Source organism: Suncus etruscus, chromosome 9 (assembly GCF_024139225.1).
Source record: "Suncus etruscus isolate mSunEtr1 chromosome 9, mSunEtr1.pri.cur, whole genome shotgun sequence".
NCBI lineage: Eukaryota > Metazoa > Chordata > Mammalia > Eulipotyphla > Soricidae > Suncus > Suncus etruscus.
This window is the reverse complement of record NC_064856.1, coordinates 57,048,171-57,074,764: the sequence shown is the minus strand read 5'-3', so window position 1 is coordinate 57,074,764 and position 26,594 is coordinate 57,048,171. Positions and strand designations below refer to the sequence as shown.

The following is a 26,594-nucleotide window of genomic DNA, read 5'->3' as shown; positions in this document are numbered from 1 at the left end:
CTCAGGGGACCATAAGGGATACAGGGATTCGAACCAATGACCTTCTGCATGAAAGGCAAATGTGATATCCATGCTATCTCTCCAGCCCTGAGGGGCTATTTCTGAGCTTAGAGCCAGGAGTAACCCCTGAGTTACACCCTGCCCGGTGTGACCCAAAAACCAAAAAAAAGGGGGGGGAGGCACTTTGAGGCCTCAGAGATGAAACAAACACCTGCCTTGCAAGCATGAGGCTCTATGAATTACACCTCCATCACATCCCCCACCCCATCAAATGAGACCCAATGGAGCCTTGTGGATACCTAGTGCTCTCCATTATGTGATTTCAAAAATCTCCACCTCCCACCCAGCACCACAACTATAAAATAAATCACACGTTCTGAAATCAACCCATGCACCATATTTCTAACCCCAGGTGGATGGGTTTGAAGAAAGATAGTAGCAAAGAATTAAGAAACCAAGCCAGTCGCACAAGGTCATTGGTTCAAATCTCGGCATCCCATATGGACACCTGAGCTTGCCAGGAGCGATTTCTGAGCATAGAGCCAGGAGTAACCCCTGAGCACTGCTGGGTGTGACCGAAAAACCAAAAAAAAAAAAAAAAAAAAAAAAACCAACCAAGAAACCAAGCCAGTCAGGAGAGCATCATGAAGTCAGTAGCTTTTCCCCTTGTGGTAGCTCAACTCTAAAGCCAGACTGACTGACTTTTCTTTATTCTTAGTATTCAAAATTCATCTGGGTGGGGAGGGTGGAATAAGATTCAGGTGGAGTTTTACATATAAACGGGCTAGGTAAAAGGAAAGAGGAAATTGGGGGAGTGCCTTCATTTTGGTTTAATAGCTGGGTGTCAGCTTACATTTTCACCCTTTCTGTTCAAAATAAAAAAAAAAAAAATGAGTAAGACTACAAATGTTTCAGTCTACTGTTCTCCACCAGAAGTGAGATCCCCAGATCAGAACTTATAAAAGTGTTTGTTATTTTGCATAGGCACAGTAAAAGTTGGCTGTCAAAGCACCAAAGGTTAGATTATATCAATAATTCTTAAAATGATCGGTTTTTTCCATTCCTTTGTCTTATACATGTCAAAATTTTTTTTAATTTCTCTGAATATAAACATTAGAACCAAATGTGGGAGTCCTCGACATTGTAACAGGAACAATCACAAAGGGAAAAAGAAATAAAAAAGATTCAAATAATATTTTTTAAATGGGGGTTATACAGAAACTAGCCTAATCTAGACAGAATAATTTCCATGGATCAATGAATAGGAGTTGATTCCTGGTAGGGTCACCAAACTCAGAAGACTAGATACAAGCAAATACTAGAAGACTAGTTACAAGAAATAGAACATGCTTCCATATCTTGGAGTTAGTGCAATTTGATTAGGGAAGAAACTGCCAGAGCATATTTAAAGCTCAAAAAAGAAACATCACTATTTATTGTGGAAAAGTTTAGTCTAATCAAATTCCCCCTTGCAAAGGGAAGAGAATAGGAGAGACTGATAAATACAGATTTCTTATAATAGTCTAATGAACTTTCCTGTCTTTCTAATCTAACAGAATAAGCTGATACTATTCACTTTATAGCAACGTCTGGCACGAGAGAGGTGCCATCTTCTTAGGTCAATTCTCAATTCTGGACAGTCAGAGCTAAGCCTGGATAGCTGGAATTTCTCCTCCAAATCATTTAATTTGGGAACAAAGAATGATAATATTAGTTATGACATTATGAGTTTGTGAAGATTGTTCTATGATTGTCAGTGGCCATGTCTCCATTAATGTGGAAGGACCCATCAACAGTCAGTTGTAAAGCTAACCAATGTGGAAATGCTAATGAATGCAGGCTTGGGGGAGAAGGCAAAAATAGATTCATTCCTTTCTTGATGGTCTTCTCTCAGACTACCCAGCTTCAAATCAAATTTCTGTTGCTTACAACTAAAAGTCCTCGATAATGCACTTATCAAAGTTATAAAACAAGCAACTAAAATTTTCTCCTTTGCAAAAAGACTTCCAAGAAATAATCCTTGCATTTATATGTAGTACTGAATTGTAAAGGAATTCTGCAACCATTGCTTCACCTGCTTCAAATAATAAATTTTAGGACAGGTTGTCAGTTCTGAGCCAACTACAGTTGAAGTAAGGATTATCTTCAAGGGTAGATGAAGAGCTGCATGGTGGCACAGGATGTGTCTCTGAGAATGTATTGAAGGAAAAGGCTCTCAGTATCCTTTGTGTCTGGAAGAGTAGCTTTTTGTCCAGCACTGAGAACCTCCACTATTATTCCCAAGTAGAGCAAGGTGGAGAAAAAGGAAATCAGAAAGCTTGCAATAGGCCCAGAGGTTCAACTGTAAAGCTGAGGAGAGGTTTAAGACAAAATAAAACGAGGGGCACAGCAGGTAGGGCACTTGCCTGGTACACAGCTACTCAATGTTTAATTCCTGGCAACCCTATGGCCCACCAAGTCTATCAGGAATGATCCGAGTGAAGTGCTAGGAGTAAGCTCTAAACACAACAATCTGAGGCCCAACAACAAAAAAGAAAATGAAACACAAGGAAGCTGAAACAAGGTTAAAAGAAATGAGGGCATGAGGAAAAAGAAGTAAGTAAACAGTAGTGAGAATATAAGACACCTAATAACACTTTAAAAATTTGTTTTGTCACACTCTGTACAAAAGCCAGATAAGGGAGTTACGAAAGGGTGAGGGGAGTGAGTGTGTAGAGCCTAGTGTGTGTAGTGTCTAAAACTGCAGGTTTATGGTTTATCAAGCCCTTTCCCCTCTAGATTTCAAAGCAGCGAATATCTGGGGCTAACTTTACTCTGAGCATCTGACATGCATGGCCTTCTGCTGACATGGTTGGGAGTCAGCTAAGTTAACCATGTATGGTCTCAGCTATGTCATCCCCTTTCAAGCTTATCCTCCTTCACACAAAGAAAAATCACACCTCAGTCCAGAATAAAGCCAGGTAGTTTGATCAATACACACACACACACTCACACACACACACACACACACACACACACACACACACAAACGAGCACGTGCGAGTGTAACAATACCAGTACAAAATGCTCTTTATAGCTGGTAATTTCTTTGTGTAAGATGAAGAGGCTTTGAAGAATCATGGAAATATGGAAATCATTTAAATAGCTTTGTTTAGACAAAAGAACAAAGTATAGATAGAAGCAAAAGTCATCCCTTGTACTGACAGACTTAATTAACTCACTCTTTTTTTTTTGTTCAAGAGAACAAAAAGGAACAATGTTTCTGATCAGGAAGCTTATGTATTCAGTAAAGATCTGCACAAACAAACCAAAGAACAATAACCAAAATTCTTTCAGGATCAGAAGGAGAAAAAAAAAATACCCAAGTGGCAACACAGAACCCACTGTGAGCTAAAAGCCCAGGAATTGTGCCTGGGGCACAAGCAGATGAGGACATGTTCACATTTCCATTGTCCCTAAAATGAGGCCTGCATTTTGACTCATATCTATAAAGCAGCAATGTTCTCCCTTAGGAGCATTTCCCTATATCTCATGAATATGCCATATTCCAAAGTTCTTTAGCTAGTAAAGACCAATCATAAAAACTGGCTTGTTTGTACTCTGGTATGGATGTTGGGTCGACTTTGATTGAATGTGAGCTTTCACATTCAGCTCCTTGACTCCAGGAACTGGTTAGCAGCTGGAGGCTTGTCTATGTGGTCTCCACTACAGTGTGGTCAAGGACTCATCATGACAAACTCTACGCCATGGACTGTTAGATAGAGAAAGTGCATGCAGAGTCCCAGGAGCATGAAGCCTTCAAAGCCTGGCTCCATATATGCTCTGGAACATTCTTGAAGATGTTGAGGGAGGGTGCTTATGCAGTTTTCCCTGCAGCATATCCCAGGAGGCTTCCTGTGAGCACTATACTTCACTGTGCAAACTAATTCAATTTAGAATGTTCAAGAGAGGCAAAAAGGAAGTCACATGGGGGTATGGGGGCGTTACTTGGTATGTGAGCATGGAGTGTGGGAAAATTCAAAGTCAGGCAACATCTCAGCATGGCACTCCAACTATCTGCTTTTGGTTACAGCAAAAAGCTACTTCTCAGGGTGGACTGAAGAGCAGAGCAGGTAGAAACTTGCCTTATATATAGCTAACCCAGGTTCAAACCACAGAATCACATATAACTCCTAAGCCATGCCAGGAGTGATCCCTGAGTAGAGTCATGAGTAAGCCCTAAACACAGCCAGGCGTGGTCCAAAAAATCAAATAAAAATAAATAAATGTTCTTCTCAGGGTTTCTGCATTGGAGTTCTTAGGATTAGATCTGCAAAGTTTCGGTCTTAAACAGAAAGAGTCACAGAAAGAGTTCTGTGCTTCTAATAAGGTCTGATTCCATTTCCCTTAATATCCAGGCCACAGTATATGTTCTCTCCTGATTGGTCAGACTATGTTAAGTTTATGGTGGCTTCTTGCCTGCAAATGCAGAGATAGTAAAAACAATACTGCACATATCAGATCTGGGCAATCTTGGAAGACTGCCCTTCTTCAGTCATTAAAAATGAAGATGGCGTAATTTTAGCTGGAGGAAAATACAAAGAGAAATGTGTATTGTTTACAATGATCAAGGGGAGCTCATCAAATCTAGAAAACAACTTCTAGTGAGTCATGGCTGACAAAGGAGAAATATCAAAGTCACTGAGGCTAGTTCAATATCAGATACTACTCACATCCTAAATTAAATACTTTTCCCCAGAAATCTGAAAATGCAAAGCATAATAATATGGACTCTCGCAAGTTATAAAAATTTATAGTATACTTATTTATAGTATGGGGTTAAAATGTTTGCCTTGTATATCACTGACCTTAGTTTGTTTCCTGGCAAAATAGTCCTTTGTTTTATAGAGATCCCTAAGTGTACAAGATCAAACTTTGAATAACAGCATGTGTGGCAAAAAAGAAAAAAAGAAAATCCACCATCACCAATAACTAAATTAAAAGAATAAAACTAAGGGCTCAGAGAGATAGCACAGTGGCATTTGCCTTGCAAACAGCCGATCCAGGACCAAAGGTGGTTGGTTCGAATCCCGGTGTCCCATATGGTCCCCCCGTGCCTGCCAGGAGCTATTTCTGAGCAGACAGCCAGGAGTAACCCCTGAGCACCGCCGGGTGTGGCCCAAAAACCAAAAAAAAAAAAAAAAAAAAAAGAAGAAGAAGAAAAATAAAACTAAGCTAATGGGCCAGAGAGACAGAACAGGAATTTTACTATTGCCTTCCTTACATGTGGTCAACACTAATTTGAATCCCCCAGTATCACATATGTTTCCCCAGTGCACCACTAGGGGAACTCCTGACCATAGAGCCAAGTATGACCACTGAGCACCAAAAGTTCCAATAGACTCCTCCCAAATAAGTAAACATGCAAAACATGCAAAAACATGCAAAAAAGGGGGGCCTGAGAATGTGGTTTAGTGACAGTTTGTCTGCCCATCATGCATGAGGTTATATGGTCCAGCTCCAGTACCTAATCACCAGCACCTAATCTCAGTAAGACCCTTGACACCACATGTGCGGACCCATTGCATCATGATCAAGTGTGTGAAAACATCACAACCAACTGTGTAGATCCCTGAATATTACAACCACTCGGGACAACCACTGAGTCAAGAGAATGCCCCTAGGAAAATAAAAGCTTTGAGTAAGATCTGAAAGGAGAAAGATCTAATTTACCAAAAACCCCAAAAGTGTAGTTTGAAATAAGCTTAGTCTTGACAAGGTTTTCTTAATTGGGTGCGGGATGCATAAAGATAAGTGGTATCTGTCAGTGTGCTGGTGTCCCTGTGATGATATTGAAGTCTAAAGTAGAACAAACACAGAAGATTCTCTCAATGGACCTGTTTCCTCTAACAGTCATACTAACTCAGTATGCTTTCAGGACAGAATCTCAGAGCCTTTTGGGGTGGAAGGGACACACTATGACTGCTTTCTTGCCTCTCAAGCATCAGAAGTAAACTTACATGCTTCTTAGGCTGTTGTACCTTCTCTCTGAAGAACTAACAATAACAAAATAGTTATGAGAGAAAGAGACATAGGTGAAAAGATATGGGGTTATGTGTGGGTCACAGTGAGGAGTTGGTCAGTTCATCCAAACCACTAAACTGGCAATGATACCAGCCACAGGCTTGGTACCTCTGCAGTCCAGCTATGCCTCCTCGCCTACTCACCATGCCCTAAAATATGTTTGAAAATTTAAGGTAATAAGATGACCCGTGGGCTTAGAGGAGCTTCCATCAAAGCAAGAGGAACATGGATGCAGTAATGCATTCAACCAGTAAGGAGAGTATTTTTCCAGAAAATCTTTTGTTTGTTTGGCCACATCAGGCAGTACTCAGGGGTTATTCCTGGCTCTGTGCTCAGAAATCACTCCTGGCAGGCTCGGGGAACCATATTGGATGCTGGGAATCAAACCTGTGTCTATCCCAGGGTCAGCCACGTGCAAGGCAAAGGCCCTACTGCTGTGCTATCACTCCAGCTCCTAGAGAATCCTTTTCAAAAAGTTAATTCCAGACTGACCATCTGCTTGTTCCTCCACCATCTCAAGTTAGGCTTAATTTTGGCTAACATCACTGGGCCTATTCTGAACCAGGAAGAATACCTCCTACCAGATAGGGCCAAGTAGCTTCCACACCTGATATTGCTATATATTAAGGGACCACAGCTTCAAAGCACATTGCTGCTTATGTGACTGTGTGACAGATTTATAATACAGCAAATTACATGCTAAAGAAAGCTATTCTTCCTGTCTTTCTGTGAAGACAGGCAGCGAACACAGAGATAGAGGATAACTTCAGTTTAACCAATGGGGAAAAAAAGTTTTAGAAGTCCATGAAGCTCATGATTGAAAACAATATCACTGACGACACAAACAATACTAGTAAATCCTCAGTATCTTTAGTGACAATATGAGTTCAAAAAAATAATAGCACAGGTAGTTAGCAAAACACAAGAAAGCTTGAGAATTAAAATAAAAAAACTACTACTATCAGAATTGACAGAAATGAAGAACATGAAATGAGATATTAAAAAATGCCAACAGATAGCATGAGATAGGAGAGATAGCATGTAGGTAAGGCCTACATGCAGAAGGACAGTGGTTCAAATCCCAGCATCCCATGTGGTCCCCCGAGCCTGCCAGGAGCGATTTCTGAGCATAGAACCAGGTGTAACCCCTGAGCACTGCCGGCGTGACCCAAAAACTAAAAAAAAAGACAACAGAAATTCTTTAATACAGAAAAACAGAAGCCAAGCAAAAGAGTGAGGAGCTCCAAAATGAGGAGGAAACAGCAGGAGGTAAAAAATATTCTGAAAAGAAATGAACAGCTTATCAGATAACTATAGTTGAATATGATAGAAGCAATCATCAGAGTCTCTGATGAATAGAAAGGCACATGTAAGGAAGAAATGATAGTTAAATAAATCATTTATATGAAATTCCCATAGTTGAAGATTACAAGCACCGAGATCAAAGAATCCTGAAGGGTCCTAGTGAAAATAGACTCAATTAGGAAAACAGCAAGTCACACTATATGCAAAAAGACAAATTCAAAAACAGAGATAGGATATTGAACGCAGCAGAACAAAAAAGGACTTTTCATACAAAGGACAGCTCCTAAGAAGTACAGCAGCTCTAGAAAATAAGACCCTAAGACTTAGGAGAATATAGAAGAATATAGCACAAAAATTCGGTAAAATGAACACCTCACCAAGAATGCTCTATCCAGCTAGCTTATCATTCACATTTGAAGAAACAATACAGAGCTTCATGGAAAGGCAACAGCATAGGGATTTATAAACTTGAAACCAAGACTTCTTCCTTTTGCAAGAAGCATTAAAAAATCTCTAAAAACACCAAAAAGAAAAAAGAAAAATAAAAAAAGGGGCCAGAGAGATAGCATGAAGGTAAGGCATTCGCCTTGCATGCAGAAGGATGTTAGTTCGAATCCTGGCAACCCATATGATCCCCTGAGTCTGTCAGGAGCGATTTTGAGCCAGGAGTAACCCCTGAGCATTGCTGGGTGTGACCCAAAAAAAAAAAATCAAAGAAAATCAAAAAATGTCTAAAAACAGGAAAACTTCCTAATATGTGGCATTGAGTATGGCTCTCATACGGTTATCCTCACCTAAATTAAGAGAGGTTAAAATCATATATTAATCACCATAAATTAACTTTTATTGATATATTTTCTGTTAATCCTATTTACTATTTCTTTGTTTTATTGGACTAAGTAATATGAAATAAATTTTTATATATACCAAGGAGGCAGGCTGGGGGTGGGAAGGAATGTGAGTATGCTGGTGGAAGGAAGGGGGCATTGGTGATGGAAGTGGTACTGGAACACTGCATATCTAAAGAAGTCTATTATGAACAACTTATAAATCAATGTCTCAATAGACATCCCTAAAAAGTATTTAAAAAATTATTTTATGGAGCTGGAGCAGTGGTGCAAGAACTAAGGCAGGGGTCTCAAACTCAATTTACCTGGGGGCCGCAGGAGGCAAAGTCGGGGTGAGGCAGGGGTGCATAAGGAATTTTACAAAAAAAAGTCCTCAAATGTCATTATTAACAGTTTTAATTATTTCTTCTGAACATGAATAGAACATTGAGTGAAGATCAGTTCTTCTTAACATGGCATCTTTTGCCTATTCCTTGTGCCAGAGACTTGACAGTGCTTCTTCTCATAAATCTGAACCACATTTGGCTTTAGAGAGAAAGCAGTTGAGACCCTCAGTATGGCTTGAAGATGATCATCATTAAGTCTAAACCTGTACTTTGACTTATTGAAGTTCAATGTGGAGAATAACTTTTCACACAAATATGTGCTCCCCAAAAGGCACATGGTGTGCTTGAACATTCGGGAAAGCTCAGGGAAGCTGGGGGGGGGGGAGCAATTCTCACAGAAATTGCCCATGCATGTCTGCTTTTCCACTAATCTCCCTGAACTTGGCTTTGAGATCAGTTGCATTGCAGGTCAATGAGCTTCATTTGAAGCTCAGGAGGGGCATCTTGCACATCAAAGGAAAAGGGGTCCACAAAAATTTGGAAAGTGGCTCTGTGCTTTTTGAAGTCTGCAAATCTGTGATCAAATTCCTTCTCTAGCTTAAAAATAGCATCAACATATTTCTCACCACTGAATGGTATGCCTGCATCCACAAGTTTCTTGCATGCTGGGAAATGGCAAAGGTTTGTCTGAGAGAGCTGGGATTTCCATAACACAAGTTTGTTTTTGTTTTTGTTTTTGTTTTTTTTGGTTTTTGGGCCACACCGGGCAGTGCTCAGGGGTTACTCCTGGCTGTCTGCTCAGAATTAGCTCCTGGCAGGCACGGGGGACCATATGGGACACCGGGATTCGAACCAACCACCTTTGGTCCTGGATCAGCTCCTTGCAAGGCAAACACCGCTGCACTATCTCTCCGGGCCCTCATAACACAAGTTTTGTGGAGAATGCTCTCACGTTGTCATAGGCAGCAATGATAAGCTGCCCTGGGACTTGTAATATCTTGTTTAGTATATTCAACTTATATGTGATGTCAACAAGAAAAGCTAAGTCCATGAGCCATTTGTGATCACTCAATTCAGAAACAGCATTCCCATCCTTCTCCATGAAGGCTTTCACTTCTCTCAACTCAAAAAATCTTTTCAGGACATTTCCCCTGCTGAGCCAACGTACCTTGGTGAAATAGAGCACATCTCCATATTCTGACTCCATTTCCTCTAAAAAAGTATGGAACCTCCTGTGCTTTTAAGCCCCTGGATTTGATTTGGTTGATGCATTTCGCAACAACAGACATCACATTGTCACACAGCAGGCATTTACTGCAAAGGGCCTGCTGATGGATAATGCAGTGAAGAGCAATGGCCTTCTCTACATCTCCTCTTCAAGTTTTTTTTAACAAGTGCCACCAGTCCATTTTAGCTCCCTGTCATCGATGGTGCTCCACCAGTTATTATTCCAACTTTATTCCTCTGTCAATTCAAAATTGCAATCAACTCCACGGACATAAATTGTGAGCTGTGCAGTGTCTGTTATATCTGTGCCCTCGTCAAGAGCAACTGAGTATGCATCAAAACATTTTGGCTTTCTCACACAGTTGATGATAAATGTCACTTGACATGTCAGAAATGCGCTCTGCCACAGTGTTGGCAGGAAGGCTGATTTTGCTAAACTGACCTTTCTTTTTCGGGCAGATAATACTTGCAGCCTGTAACATGCATTTTTGAACAAACTCTCCTTCTGTGAATGGTTTCCTTGCCTTAGCAATCATCTCACTAACCATGTAACTAGCTTCGACTGATGCAACATTCTCTTTGGTTGCTTTCTTGAAGAAATCTTGTTGCCTCATTAGACATGCTTTAAGACTGGCAACCCGCTTGGCTCTCTCATTTCCTTAATATTTTGCACATTCCTCAGCATGTTTAGTTGAATAATGGCGTTTCAAGTTGTATTCCTTGTGCATCGCAACTTTCTCTGAGCAAATAAGACATGTGGGGATGCCCCTGTGCTCAACAAAGAAATACTGCATCTCCCACTTTTCCTGAAATTGTCTGTGCTCGTCATCAATCTTTCTCTTCACTGCAGGCTTTGATGAAGTCATGATGAAGGTATGACAAAATATAATTCTGTAATAAACTTCTCTCCCTTCTCTCCCTTAGGCCTCCAATAATGCAAGGAACAGCGGGCAGGAGCAGCGGAAATAAAGTCTGCGCTAGGTGCAAAAATATTCGCGATTATTCGCTTACCGAATATTTGCAATAAAAAATCACATTACTAAGAAAAAAAATCGCAAAAAATCTCATTAAACATTTGCATACCCCGAATGGAACTGCTCGGGGTATGTGAATGTTTAATGTGAGTTTTTTCTTACTAATGCAATTTTTATTGCGATTATTTGGTAAGCGAATAATTGTGAATACTGCGATATTTGAAGGCCAGCCGCAGGCCACAAAATGTTGTACGGAGGGCCACAAATGGCCCGCAGGCCACAAGTTTGAGACCCCTGAACTAAGGCATCTGCCTTGTCTGTGCTAGCCTAGGACAGATCCCAGTTTGATCCTCCCAGTGTCCCATATAATCCCCTAAGCCAGGAGCGATTTCAGAGTGCTTAGCCAGGAGTAACCCTTGGGTGTCAATGGGTGTGGTCCAAACACCAAAAAAAAAATTCACTTTAAAAAAATTGAATTCCAGATATGGGCACACATGTGCCCAGCTGTATTCCGACTCCTGCTGCCTCTAACCCAAGATGATCCTTCCAGAGAACCCAATGCAGCAGCTTCAGCCCACACCACTGACCCCATCAAACCATGATATGACCAATATCAAGAACCCTGGCCTTTGGCCGGAGCAATAGCACAGTGGTAGGGTGTCTGCCTTGCACACAGACAACCCAGGACCTGGGTTCGATCTCAGAGTCCCATATTGTCCCCAGAGCCAGGAAGGATTTCTGAGCACATAATCAGGAATAACCCCTGAGCATCACTAGATTTCTGAGCACATAATCAGGAGTAACCCCTAAGCATCACCAGATGTGAGAGGAGGGGAGGGAGGGAAGAAAGAAAGGAAGGAAGGAAGGAAGGAAGGAAGGAAGGAAGGAAGGAAGGAAGGAAGGAAGGAAGGAAGGAAGGAAGGAAGGAAGGAAGGAAGGAAGGAAGGAAGGAAGGAAGGAAGGAAGGAAAGAAGGAAGGAAGGAAGGAAGAAGAAAGAAGAAAGAAAGAAAGGAAAGAGAAAGAAAGAAAGAAAGAAAGAAAGAGAAAGAAAGAAAGAAAGAAAGAAAGAAAGAAAGAAAGAAAGAAAGAAAGAAAGAAAAGAAAGAAAGAAAAGAAGAAAAGAAAAGAAAAAAGAAAAAGAAAAGAAAGAAAGAAAAGAAAGAAAGAAAGAAAGAAAGAAAGAAAGAAAGAAAGAAAGAAAGAAAGAAAGAAAGAAAGAAAGAAAGAAAGAAAGAAAGAAAGAAAGAAAGAAAGAAAGAAAGAAAGGAAAGGAAAGGAAAGGAAAGGAAAGGAAAAGAACCCTGGCCAGCATGTACCAGCAAATCTGAAAAGTGCTAAACAGAAAGGTATTATTTGACCCACAAACCACTAGCCCTCCAAGGTCCTTACATGAGAATGAATTAGGGAGGAAAATGACTAAAAAAAAAAATACATGCCAGAAAGAATTTGAACCATATCTTCCAGGACCAAGTCAATGTGCAATATATTTAGGTAAACTAGAAGGAACAGAGACCATGGCGTTTAGTCACTTTTTCAAAAACCCGGATGGAAAGAGAAAGGTAGATTGCAAAACAGCACAGAGAGACAAAAAGGGGTCAAAGAGAGTTTTAACTAGAGGTTTGAAGAGAAGCATTTGCCAAGAGCAAAGGACAAAAAGTAAGCAAAGGACAGAAATGGACGAGTACAGGGTGGTGGGAGAAAAATCAGAGAAAAATCAGAATAAGTGGGGCATGATTGGGTGAGGAAGACTGGACACTGGAATGGCCTTAACGGACAAAGAGGAATCCTAGTTCATAATACAGAAGGGAATTGAAACATGAGGTGACAACATATTTATATTTTATAGTGAAGAGAGAGGAAAATGATAAATTCATCTATGTATGGTTACTTTGTCTTCAGTAAAGACTGTGATAGTGTCAGTTGAGAAGGTAGAAAAAATCCAGGGACACAAAGAAAGGTATGGAAAAACTGTTCTAGAGGAGGAGAGAAAGAGGATGAGTCAAGCTGTCATCAAATGCTGGAGCCACCTACAGAAGTGCCAGCAGCTATGCTGCTCTGAGTACCCACAGGTACTGAGAAGATAATTCTAGGATGATGCCACTCTGCAAACCTTGATGGAAGAAAAGCCTGAGGGCCTCTCTGGATCCAGCAGACAGGAGTCATAGGAGCTAGAGGTCTAAGTGGAAACCTGGCGCCTAATTATACTGGGAAAAGAGACAGGTTGGCATGGCAGGTCTGTGATACAAACACAGTACAAACAGGATGTACTGACAAGAAATGGTGGACACTTAAATCATAGACAAGAAACACAAGAAACTATTCCAACTGGTATTGTCCACATGGTTTTGAGAAGCCTCTTTCCAGGACTAAGGACAGATAAGTGACTCTAGAGTAACCAAAAACGTAGATTATGGTAATAATGACATTTATATAACAAACACAAGGAAAGTGCAGTTAAAGTGTTTCAAGTTATGTATGTTTCCCCATATTTTACAGTCAAGAAAACTGAATCCAAGGAAAGTTGAATCAATTAATTGTTCAAGGTCACACAAAACTTCAACAGGAGTCCTAAGAGTTAGACTCAGTATTTGTGCCAGTAGAAGCAACTACCATTTCTCAACAAAAGCAGTAGTTCTCAGTGCATCTGCCTGGAACCCAAGCAAGTGTTGTGCCAAGAAGTCTGTGTGTGCTGCTCTTTGCTACTCTTTTGGCCCCAGTGACCAGGCTCCTGGATCAACCATATGAGCAGCAGATGACACAGAATAGTCTCACATTAGCAGCTTGCATTCACTCCACATTCTGCTGTGAATTGTTAGCCAATTGTATGAGGGAATCCTTGGATTTCCCACTTCTTTATGATTTGAGTTAGGATTTGTCGCTAATACTGAGAGCAAAGAAGCTAGACAACATGCAGATATCTGGCAGTGCTGAGATTATTTTGGGATTTAGTGTCATACCTGGCAGTGATCAAGGCTTACTCCTGGTTCTATGCTCAGGGAGCACTCCTGGCAGTGCTGGGGGGAGGGGTGTAAATATGCTAGGCTAGAGATTAAATCAAGGTCAGCAAGCTTTTTTTTTTTTGGGGGGGGGGGTTTGGTTTCTGGGTCACACCTAGCAGCCCTCTGGGGTTATTCCTGGCTCTATGCTCAGAGATCGTCCCTGGCAGGCTCGGAGACCATATGGGATGCCGGGATTTGAACCACCATCCTTCTGCATGAAAGGCAAACGCCTTACCTCCATGCTATCTCTCGGGCCCCCAGCAAGCATCTTTAACCCATGCTCAATCTCTCTGGCCCAGTTCTGAGATTTCTGGTCCTGGAAAAATAAACTCTTTCTCCAATGGAAGGATCTGGGGACACGAACTTTACTGTGTCCATAAAACAGAGCCATTTTTAGAGAACTGGCCCCAAAGATCCCAAATCAGAGCATGTCTGAGTTATTTATGTGTTGGTCAAAACACTGTAGCAGGAGCCCATGAAAGGAGATGACCTTGAAACTCAGCATTGCCTGTTGGGTTTGCCTTCAATCAGCCTACACAGCCAAAGTGACCAGAGCTAATAAGCAAGAGGGTCTGTGGTATATAAGATGGCTGGGTGGCAGCTGCCTCCTCCAGATCTATGGTAAGCTTTATGATCTCATTCTGGAACATAAAAATGGACTAGCACTAAAGCAATGGCTGGTCTATGATGCACTTCTAACGGAATCAAGTATCAAGCTCCTCTTCCTCCTAATAGTTAAATTTTATTGTCAGTTCTCTAGTCAATGTTTTCTGGGTGCATGGCACTAAGACTTTTACATGGTTTTGTAATTCATCATGTGATGTAGTTATTATTATCAACATGGGTATTGTAACAATATAAAATAGATAATTTTTTTATTTTACACAAAACAAAATCTATGGTTTTTGAAGGAATCTACCTCAAAAATCACAACTGTGGTAAGAGGCAAAGCCAAGATTCCAATTCAGGCCTTACTTTAAATTACATGTTCTTTTTTTTCTTTTTTCTTTTTTTTATTTTTTTCTTTTTTTTTTTCTTTATTTAAACATCTTAATTACAAATATGATTGCGATTAGGTTTCAGTCATGTAAAGAACACCCCCCTTCACCAGTGCAACATTCCCACCACCAATGTCCCAAATCTCCCTCCATCCCACCCCACCCCCACCTGTGCTCTAGACAGGCTTTCCAGTTCCCTCATTCATTCACATGATTATGGTAGTTCTCAGTGTAGTTATTTCTATAACTGCACTCACCACTCTTTGTGGTGAGCTTCAAATTTCATGTTCTTAACTATAATAGCACATATTACAGGTTTTCTCAGCTATCCAAAAATTGAAGGAACCTATCTGCATGATTTAGTAGGTTGCTTTGGGATCTTAAAATGTTCAAACAGTTTCCATATAAATCAATAGAAATAACATAAATCAATCTCTAAAATCTAACTCCCAAATCAAAATCACACCAGATAGGAATATTATACAATCAAAAATTCTGTACCCCAGTCCCCAAAGACTACAGAGAAACTTCTCTCTCTGAGCAAATTTTTCTCCTTATTCTGTATCACCTTACCACAGGTATTTTGGTCATTGCCCCCAAATTCAAAGACAATGTGCTCATCAGAAACTTTGCCATCTTAGATAAAGGCTCCTAAGTTGGGTAACCAACTGGGCCATGCCTCCTCCAAACATTTCTTCTCTAACCACCTCCACTGCAAAGAAAACGAAAGGAGAGAGGATTATCACTTTCGAAATCCTGGGCTGGAAGGTCAGGGAAATAGTTCAAAGAACAAAAGCTTTCTATGATGAGCCCCAAATTCAGTCTCCTCAACACTGTTATGAGTTTCTTGCCTGAAACAAGAAACAAGAACCTGAGCTAGGAGAAGCTCCTCATGTCACTTTGCTTGAGATGTCTGACAAGTGACAGTGGGAAGGGCAGTATGATTAGAGGAGCCTATTCCAGGGTGAGGTCAGGTAAGGATGCATGCAAAGAGAGAAGATGGACCATGGAGTACAAACTCAGCAAAAACAGGGAGTGTACTTGGAAGATCTGCAGAACAGATGTAAGAGCTGAGACTAAAAAGGTCCATTGATGCTGGATAGCAAAATGTCTCAAAGATAAGTAGACAGAAAATCCCAGGTTTTGCTTTCAACTGAAGGCAAGTCCTGGGGGCTTTTGATAAAAGTCATATGATAAAGAGATTTTTTTGTTTTTTGTTTTTGTTTTGTTTTAAGAAAAATTGTCTTTGTTGGTTGCTTTCTTTTCCTTTTCCTATTTTCTAATGTCGGGGATCAGATCCAAGGCCTTCCATACAAGAATCAAATGTTCTACTTCTGAACTACATATCTGAGTGGTACTTTAAAGAGAATTTTGAAAGGAATCTGGCAATAGTGGTCAGGGCAGAAACTCGATCTATGTCATATTGCCTAGACATATGCAAGACTAAGCTTTATGTTGTTTTTTTTAATGTTCCTTAAAATGCTAAAAGTAAAGAAATAATCTGTTTTGTTATAGGATTGGGTATATCTGAGTCCTTGTTAGGCATAGGAACTTCCCTCAGCAAACATCCACCTCTCTGAAGGCCCTAGAACTGACACCTGAAACTGAATGGAAAGACCTAAAGGGCTCTTGTGTCTACGGCTTAAAGTGCAGGATTGGCACCTCCACAGCAGAGCTCTCACATAAGGCACAGAGTGACCAGAGCGAGCCCAAGCACATGGCAGCTGGAAGGATGCCTGAATAGAAAGCTTCACTTTGAATACAGGTAAATAAGACCAAAGGAATGGGAAGTCTCCTTCTTATTTCCCTTTCAATCTCTCTTTCACTCAAGCCTTTAAAAACACTTTGATGGTGAATCCTTGCCAGAATGTCTGGTCACCTCAGCATACTGTCTGGTGACTGCAATGCCCACATTCCAAGGTGGAGCAGGGGCTGGGCTGCCACAGAATTTCTCGTGGGTTCTACCCCAGCAATTGTGTGCATTCTTGGCACTAGAAAGAAGAAAAGAGAATTGGCCCTGGTGTCAAGAGAATAGAGTTCAAGACAGGGCCGGGCTGTGCCATGAGGGGCTTAATCACTCATAGCTGTGTGGCTCTCAGCCTCTCTTGGGCTTTGTCAAATGAAGGGTTTGTCCCAAAGAGCCCTTAAACTCTCTAATTCTTCTCTGTGACCTCACTCTTCACAACACAGTTTACCACATGCCACATCACAGCCAGGATGATGTTCTCAAAACACGAACTGAATCTTCCAATGAATCCTGTGTGGCTTCCCTACTGATGTCCCCAGTGGCCATTCCTCTCTTGCAAAGCCTCCTGTTCCTTGACACACCTGACAATTTTTGAGATCCTTCCACTGAGAGTGGTCACACTGGCCTTTTCTCCTCATAACTTGCTATTACCCTCCCAAATGAGGACATTTATACAGACTGTCCCCTTGTCTGGGAAGGTTTATCATATGACCTTTACTTTCTTCTATTGAGTTTCCTCCCTTCCCCATAATGCCTTGCCTGTCTCTGGTCTTTACTCTAGGCCTGCCCTAGCCTGTGCTCCAGCATGCAGGGATGGAAGATTTATTAGCACAGACAGTGGATCTTCTTTTCTCTCACTACTGAACACCCTGTACCTGGAACTTAATAAATCTTTGCTGAATGAGCACTGTAGGGGGACAAACAAAAGCCAGGCAACTCAGGGTCAGGGCTTGGATTGGGATAATAAGAGGAATCAAGGCAGAGAGACTTCTGAGGAGGTCATATCCCCATCCCTCCTGTTCTTCCTCGGTTACAATGTCAAACCTCTTGTCAGCTGCCTTTGTCCTTCCTACCCCTGAAAAATATTCTGCCTATAACTCTTCATGTGAAAATAACTTTTCAGCTCAGCAGATTCTAGAGGGAACACCTGAGTTCTGAGGATAGGGATGCTACTGCACTCCCCAACACACACACACACACACACACACACACACACACACACACACACACACACACACTGCGCAGGCTGACACTGATTTTGTTAAGAAAGGGCAGGAGTAAAGAGCAATGTGCCACCCAAATCCTTAGCCCCAGAGTAGCGAGCAGCAGTTGTCCCCCAAAGTTTTGCTCTCTCAGCTGATAAGAGACCAACTCTCAGGATAACATCAGAGGCAAGAATAATCTCAACAGCTTGCCAGTTCAGCGCATTCACGGACGGCGCTTCCTCTCAGAGTGTGCAAACCACCGGAGGGTTACCTTTCCTCACTTAAGGTGTTCGCCACCTCCAACCTCAGAGGTGCCCAAGCTGAAAACACTGCCGGTCCCTGGTCCCTCTGGCTTCTCTGTACAGAGTAACCTCATTCACCAGAATGTCCGAAGAGAAACAAAGACAGCTGACTGGTTTCTCCCCTCGTGTCTATAATTAGATTCTTCTGGAGAGCTTGGCCACAACAGAGCTTTGTCGGACAAACAACCTCTAAGCTCCCACCCAACCCACACAAGCACCATGCACAGACACAGAGAGCAAACACCCACCCACCCCTCAAAGTATCTCTCCCCTCACTCATCTCCAAGGAGACTGAGAGAAAAAAAAAAGTCACTTACCCTCTTCAGCCACGCAAAATGCTTGTAAACATCAATGTCCCCATCCATGCTGGGCACCCATGTCAGCAGGCAGATTCCTTGGTGGAAAAAGCCCTTTTACTGGCCAGAGACCAAGTTCTCGCCTCTTACTTGCCTCTGCCCCCTCCCCCTGCAGGAACGTCAAGCTGTGTTCAGATTTCTCAGCCCCAGAGTCTTATGTCCTGTCCTCTGGCCTTTTTCTAAACAGTTGCAGATATGCAAGGGCCCAGGCCAGCCTGGCGCTCTGGTACCCGCCCCCACCGCCCCCACAAACACACTTGGGCTTAGGCTTCAGCGCCAGCCGCTGGAGCAATCACAATCAAACCTCACAAGAAGGTAAGGAAGAAAAGACTTGGACAGAAGTTGTAAACACAGACACACACACACAGACACACACACACAGACACACACACACACAGACACACACACAGACACACACACAGACACACACAGACACACACACACACACACACACACACACACACACACACACACATTCTTTTCGGTGTTACCAGAGCCTGCCAGAGGAAAACAGTCCTGATGAAAATTCCTTGTCTGGCTTCCCCTTTCTGCAGTGGCTGGAACTCATTACTGAGAGAGACCCCGATTTCCTGTCTCTGTTCCACTGTCTCTTTGCCCGCTGGCTCCCAGCTGCTCTGGGTTTATTTGGGACTGGGGAGAAGACTAAAAATAAGCAGTGCCCTTGGAGGCGCTGCTGGTTCCCACACATAGCCTGACCCCCACCCTGAAGCCCACGCCTACCCCCTTATTTTTTACAGGCCATGCCCTGAGGACAGTGTCCCAGAAAGAACTGATTCAGAAGCAGCTGCAGTCTGGGTGCCCAGCCTTTCTGAGTGTTTGCTGTTATTGACACTAGTGGCACAAATGCTGGAGACCCAGGGGGTCTGGGAGACCACTGTCACACAGGGCAGCCCACTCACCACTGCGGGACTCCCTGAGGCCACACAGAAGCACCTGTCAATCCTCAGGTTGGCTTACTCCAGACTGGCCACTTCAAGGGAGAAAGTGTGTGTGTGTTCATGAGACTTGTGGGGGTGCCCTGGGAAGGTTTAGGGATGGAGTCAGAGTATCCTACCTGCTATTCTACCAGCAGATCACATGCTGCCTTTCCATTCCCCTCTAGGGCTGCCTGCCCCCTTCCTCTCCTTTGAGAGCTCCCCTAAAAACAACTCTTCTCCTGTGCTCAGCCCTAACCATGCAGCCCTCCACTAAGATGATTATGAAAGCAATCTTTGATGTGGGCACAGCGGGAACTGTGGTTACATGCAAGGGGCCCTGTGCTCTGCTACTATAAATGACTTACAGACACACATCATGGAGTTGCGTGGGCCTTCAGAGTGCTCTGGGGTGGGAGTGGGTGGGGGTCACGCCAGGTTTCCTTCACGATCCTGACCAAGAGGTGAAGACTCGCCTGGACGATGGCATGGCCCATGGCACACTGTCAAAATTCACTGGGCCAGAGCTGGGCTTGAAAGGTAGAGTGGAACAAGTAAGTGGAGTAGCCCAGTTCCCCCACCCCCCTCTGGCAGGCTGACCCAGCCCAGAGATCACAGCCCCAGCCTCAGTAGCAAAGGGAGGATTGCTCTGACCAGCAGCTGGTAGAGGAGTAAATTCCTGCAGACACACCCAGATCAGAGGCCAGAGAGGGAAAGCAAGCTCTGTTGCCCATGCATGGAACTCTGGCTACTTCAGCTCATCTTCAGCCCAGTTCCAGGGTAAGGCCTGTATTCCTACCCCACTGCCCACCCTCCATACCCCAGTCCCAGGCCAAAACAGTGTTCATGAAGAGAAGAAAGTTTCTCAGGGAGCAGAAGTCGGGTGAGAGGCCTTTAGATTCATTTTATCATCAAAAAACCTGAGAAAAGTCAAATGATGAATTCACTCAGTCAACACATACTTGCCCAGCTTCCAAGACAAACGAAGCCAACTTCCTGCTCTGGGTAAATAAAGAATTGCCACACGGTATGTGATAAAGGTATTTCTGGGGCTATAAGAAAGAGGCAGGAGAGCTAATCTGGAGACAAGATTCAGAGAAGTAGGGTACAGTCCCAATTCCTCTCCTTAGAAAGATCTGGCCTTTCATCAGTTCTGCCTTTAAGGTCACATGAAGGGCAGATGTGACCCTGTTAAGGGCTCACTGTCTCTTATCTGTTCTTGCTGCACTGAAAGTCTGAGGAATATCTCCACTTCCCACCCCTTCCTCCAGACTCACACACCTCTATGCCTTGCCTGCCCTAACTTACTGAACATGATGATTCATGGCTCATGGTTTAAAAGCCTGTATTCCAACCCACACTGGAAAGTGTACATCCAAGGTACAAACCACTGCTCTTCCTTCACACTGAACACAGCTCTAATTACAAGATAGTGACTTAAAAGTAGTGTGGATGAAAGAATGAGTTCCAAATGGTAGGATGAGGGTCAATGGTGTGGCTGAGTAGTAGAACATTTACTTGCCTTTCACATGTGAGGCCTTCTTGGGTTCAATTCCTAGCACACACAAAAACATAAAAATAAAAAAGAAAAGAAAAACAATGACAAGACTAAAATGCTCTTAGATTAAAAAAAAAATCTTGGATAAAGATGCTAAACTCTGGGGCCGGAGAGATAGCATGGAGGTAGGGCATTTGCCTTGCATGCTGAAGGACACTGGTTCGAATCCCGGCATTCCATATGGTCCGAGCTTGCCAGGAGCAATTTCTTTTTTTTTTTTTTTTTTTTTTTTGGGTCACACTCAGGGGTTACTCCTGGCTCTATGCTCAGAAGTAGCTCCTGGCAGGCACGGGGGACCATATGGGACACCGGGATTCGAACCAACCACCTTAGGTCCTGGATCGGCTGCTTGCAAGGCAAACGCTAATTTACATGTATTAGTTCAAATTATGTTTGATAAAGGAAATGAATGAGAGTATACAAGGGGAAGAAAAGAAAGGAGGGAAAATTGATATAAATGCAGCTAAATTCTTGACATGTTTTTATGATATCTTCACATATTTATTTCAACTGTCAATCAAGCCCCATCCCATATATACTGGAGAAAAATTGTATAATAATTCAACTGAAAACCCTACACAATAGTGCCTGGAAGATGACTCACTGGCTAAAACCTTACAAGTTCAGGAACATGAATTGGATCCTCAGTGTTACCCACATGCATCAAATGTGACCTCAAAAGATTTCCTGTCAGAAGAACAGCACTGTACCTGAATATGCAATCACTGGGCCACAGCCAGGTGAGTGCAGGAACCAGAACTAAATATGTGAGACCTCGAGAGCACATGGTGAGCACCACAGCATTCTCCCCCAAGCACCCCCATAAACCAGTATGTATGATTACAGCAGAAGAGAGTGATCCTCAGCAAGCAACACAACCATGTATCACCAGCCCTGGGAACAATGCAGCTGAGTGGAGCACTAAAGTCAAGTATGCATGAGTCCCAGAGACTGCAATGACAACTAAGGGAAGCAAAAAGAGGTGTCCATAAAGGTACACTGAAAGACCCAGGAGCACAACGTGCATATGTGGCAGCTGCACTACACAAGATGCAAAAAATGCAGACATACTGGGCAAGCACCTTTATCAGCTGGTTCTAGCATAGCTCTAGTCAACCTATGGCCATACTACCTCACTCAAAGGGCCATTCCAGAGCACCTCACAATGTTCTACAGAATAATAAATAAGCCCCTAAATATACTATAAAATGAATACAAAGTACTATTTGTGGAGCCAGAGAGAGTAGAAATAGTTGGAGTATATGCTTTGCATGCTAGAGTGCCAGGTGCAATCCCTAATAGCACTAGATGGTCCCCCAACTCTGCTGGGAGCAATCTCAAACACAGAGCCAAAAGAAGCATTATAAGAGAAAAGAAAAAGTAGCATCTGAGTACCACTGGATGTGTCATAAACACAAAACAAGGTACTATATTTCTCTAGGAACTCAGAATTTTCATCAGATTATTTATATCAACTATGATGCCCAAGACGTTAGAAGTTATTATTGTGGCTAAGTGATTTTTATGAGCATTTTATATTTCCCTTATAATTTGGGAATAGGAAGGTGCTTCAGTACACTGATCCTCAGGATCCCTCAGAGTTCATCACAGCAGAGAGAATCACAAAGGTTTCAACAATGATGACAGTGACTCACTAGTAGGCAACCTAACTCAACTTGTTCCTATCTGGAACTCTTGGTATCCAACTGAGTGTGAAGGGTGGAAGACCTAGAGTAGGAGTTTAAAAATGAAAACATACCTAAGAAGCAGGGGTGCCTGAGTTTGATTGGGAGAGCTCAGATAGCTTTCCCTCGTCATCACTGAGGCCTGAAAAGGAACTTCAGGAGTATTACCTTCAATGGTATTCCAGCCTTGTTTGTAAAGGCTGGGGGTGTGGTCCTTCTGCTGACTAACTACGAGTTGGTGGCACATAATCAAGCAGAGCTATGTACAGAAAGGGAGAGCTCCCCTAGGTTACAGATACCCTCTCACCTATCTCTCTAGCTCAGCACCTGCCTTGACCTATGGGGCCTTGGAAAAGGTACCCTTCAGGAAGCCCAAGTAAATCAGATGCAGGCTATGTAAGTCAGATGTGTAGTGCAGTGGGCTTGCCAATAGGCAGAAGAGGCAGGAGAGGAATAAGCCCTGGCAAGGGACACTGCTACTCTATTCTGGCCAATTGCTTCTGCTAGACCAAAGGCATCCTGACCACTGCAGTTTGGAAATCCAGGGTATAAAAGCATAGAAACCCATATCCAAAAAGGGTGAGGCCAGCAGCCTCCTTATATAAAGAGCCAAGTAGCAAAAGCAGGGGATTATGTGGGCCCTATATTCCTTTTTGTCAAATTCATTGTCAGACTCATTGCTGCCACTGTGGTCCCCAAGTAACCTTAGCCAGTAGCACTGTGTGTAACATGCTCCAGTAGCATTTTATCCACAATAAAACTAGAATAATCTTTACATCTCATAATATCCTTCTTGTGATTTCTCCTAGTAAAGAATAATTGCAGAGAGTGGAGGGATATGTGGGGGACCTTCCAGGTAGTGCTCAGAGAATTTAGAGGCCACTCATGGTCACATGCTTGACTAATCTGGTCAGAGAGTTCAACTTTAGGGCCTAAGGATATGGTACTACTTAGGCCCTGTGATACTACCTAGGTCCTGTGGTACTGGGGACCACCAAGGTTACACTAGCAATGCTGGGAGATATCTATGAGATGCCAGGAATTTAACCAGGGATTTCTCTAGCCCTTGTACTATCCTCTAGGTCATTAAAAATCTTTCTTAGCACATGTGGCATGAGAAATAAGCAACAGGCCAAATACCAGTCATAGTTTGCTATATGTTAAGAAAATGGTTCCCCCACCTAAAAGGAATTGTTGAGCTAGAAAAAAAACTCTTGTAAAAAATTAAATTCTTACTCAGAGCGAGAATTAGAGTCTGAAATTGTGTATCATTAGCAAACTCTCTAGTGATGTTCAGATGTTGGTCTCAGAACCATCATGTAGAAGAAGAGGTTGTGAAGTCACTTTCGGAAGTTTCTTGAGGAATGTAGTACTGAATAATTTTGCCTGGAAGCATGAATCTTATGAATTCTACCTGCAGGTGATTGAAAGGGCAGAGGGCCATGGGGGTATAGCTCCCTTTCAGTGGTGGTAGGGGCGTCAGGGGCAGCTACGTGCTCAGACCTCAAGTTATGCTGACCTGGCAACACAATCCACCATATCCCCTGGGCCTAAAGCAGGAAATTTAGCGGGGAAGGATTTATTTGCTCTTTCACCAATGTTTGCACATTCTTGGTCATTTATAAACATTGGTTCTTAAGGACTAAAATAGTCTCAAGTTGGGCCGAAATGAAATTTAGTAGGGTACAATTTACTTTGTGGGGGGGGAGAGGGGAAGTCAATATCTATGAAAATTCAAGCTGCTAAAGGTCCCTGATCTGCAGTGCTGGCCCAGAGAAAGTATACTTTAAGCCCGCCAAGACACAGTAAGCCCCTCCTAAGCACGAAGGATCAGGAAAGGCCTCTGGAATCAGCTCAGGGTAGAGTCAAATCTTTCATGAATGAGGACCCAAATTAGGTCCCTGGAAATAGCCATGGAGATTTCTGAGCATTGTCAGAAATCTGAGCACAGATATATGGCCAGACCCTGGCACTGAACTGGCCTGCAGAGCTAGATGGAGTTTCACCAGGAGTGGCCCCTAGAAACCATCACTGCTTATGAATCCTTGGCCACCACCCTCAAAAAATGTCTCCTGGAATGGTAACTCATGCTGATAGTGAGCTATAAAAAGGAGATTAAATAAAGCAAACTGGAAATTTTTAATGGATGATTATGAAAAAGAACTCTCCTTATCATAACACTGAGATGCATTCAATGTCCAGTGTCTTTGCTAAAATAAAAAGATGCTTACTCTAACCTCGTTAAAAAAAAAAAAAAAAATATATATATATATATAAGGCTATTTTTTTGTTTGTTTTGGGGCCATACTGAGTTTGAGGCTCAGGGGTTACTCCTGGCTATGCACTCAGAAATCGCCCCTGGCTTGGGGGAGGGGGTCCCATATGGGACACCGGGGGATCAAATCACGGTCTGTCCTACACTAGCGCTTGCAAGGCAGACAGCTTACCTCTAGTGCCACCTTCCTGGCCCCAAAAGGCTAATTTTTTTATTCGGTATAAAGCCCATGCTTGGGATTTAGCCTTTCCAGCATTTGATACTGACTCCCACCTACTGGCTGCTCCCAGTACTGCCGCGACATGAGAGCCACCTTGCCCAGGAATTCAGGCCCTGGACTTGCCCTCAAGCTCACATTTACAGAGCCAGGGCACAAATATTCGTTGGCTCACAGGACCTCCACGTGGTTTTACTTTTCCTTGGAAAAATAAAATGCACCAAATTTCCCCTTTACTGTTTCAAAATTCAGAGGAAAATGATTTTCCTCTCAAACTCTTGGAACTTTAAAATGAAAACAGTCATCACTCAACTTGCCTGGCTCATTTTTGGTTCCAGGACCCAGGTTGAAAGCAGCCCCAGACACATTCATGTGACAGAAGAAAGCCAAGCTCAGTTTATATGCCTTAAAACACTCTTTCCCCCACCTTCTTTGGTAACTCTTCTGGCTTGTCAATATGCTAAACAGACTGACTTCCTTGGCTGGAATGAAAGACAGAGCTGAGTCTGGCAGGCCTGGCCCAGGGTTTTGTCTACATTTCTGGGACCTGAGGAAAGGCCAGTTAGAGCTGATGAGGAGGAGGCCAAGCTGCCTCCTGGCTAGGGAGAAATGAGTAGGCAGTGAGGGCACCTTCCTTGACCAGAAAACTGTTGTGAGAACACATATAACCCAGATGGAACCTTAACTCCTGCCCACCAGACACAACTTTCTGTTCACAACATCCTATTCAATGATGTTTCTGGAATTCAGACTCTGCCTAGCCCTGACTAAAACCAGATGCTCCCAGAAAAGCCTCTCACCTATCTCTACCTTGGAATATAAACGTTCTAGACTGAGCAAGGCAAAATCTATACCTTCCACGAGGCCCCTAAACAAAGGGCTGGATGGAAATGGTTGGCCAGCCCCTGTAGATCGTTCCTACACAAGCTGTCATTTCTAGTTAGGAAAACTGAGTCCAGAGGTTGAAAAGGAGGCCTCCAAAGCAAGATACAAAGGAGTAACAGAGCACTGAACATACCTCCTACACTGCCTCACTCTGATACTGCTCTCTCTACCTTCTCAAGAACCTCACAGAGAAAATTCTGGGATCCTGAAGGGTTGCCAAACCTGCCCAATAAACCCACTCCTGAAGTAGGGAATCATCCCACTGGAGGTTCTGACCTCTTCCCTCACCCCTAGTGTCTGCCTCCACCCTCACTGGCCCTCACACTACTTTTGCTAGCTTGCTTGCATTTCCTGAAATTTCAGGAAATGGAGTTTTCTTCAAGGCTTCTCCAGCCAAGCAATAGTTTCAATAGCAGGAGAAACTTCTTGTCTGCAGATTGAGTCTTCATATCAGACCATTAGAGAGAGAAGCACCTAGACAGGGACCACCTGGGTTTTGATTAAGGAACTGCATTGTTGGGCCCCCAAGCTGATAAGCCTGTGGGGCCCAACGAAAGTTGGCTGAGCTAGATTCTCTATAAGCTCCATCTCCCATGGAACATATCAAGGACATAGAAGAGCTTTCTGGTGCCCCATAGTCAGGATCACAAAGTAAGGCCCATGCCTTTACATTCTCAGAGCTGTCTCT

General features: G+C 42.9%; 1 protein-coding gene across 3 annotated transcripts in view; it reads right to left on the bottom strand.

The window, feature by feature from the left end:
* The window catches only part of PPFIBP2 (PPFIA binding protein 2), a 168,629-nt gene that overhangs the window by 74,994 nt on the left and 67,041 nt on the right, over positions 1-26,594 (bottom strand). Inside the window, exon 1 of one of the 3 annotated variants that reach the window (XM_049780999.1) lies at positions 18,313-18,565. The exons of the other annotated variants lie outside the window; for them this stretch is intronic. Within the exon in view, the coding sequence (XP_049636956.1) occupies positions 18,313-18,360 (48 nt within the window). The 5' untranslated portion in view covers positions 18,361-18,565. Of the gene's footprint in view, positions 1-18,312; positions 18,566-26,594 lie in introns of those variants that run through there. 3 annotated transcript variants of the gene reach the window in all.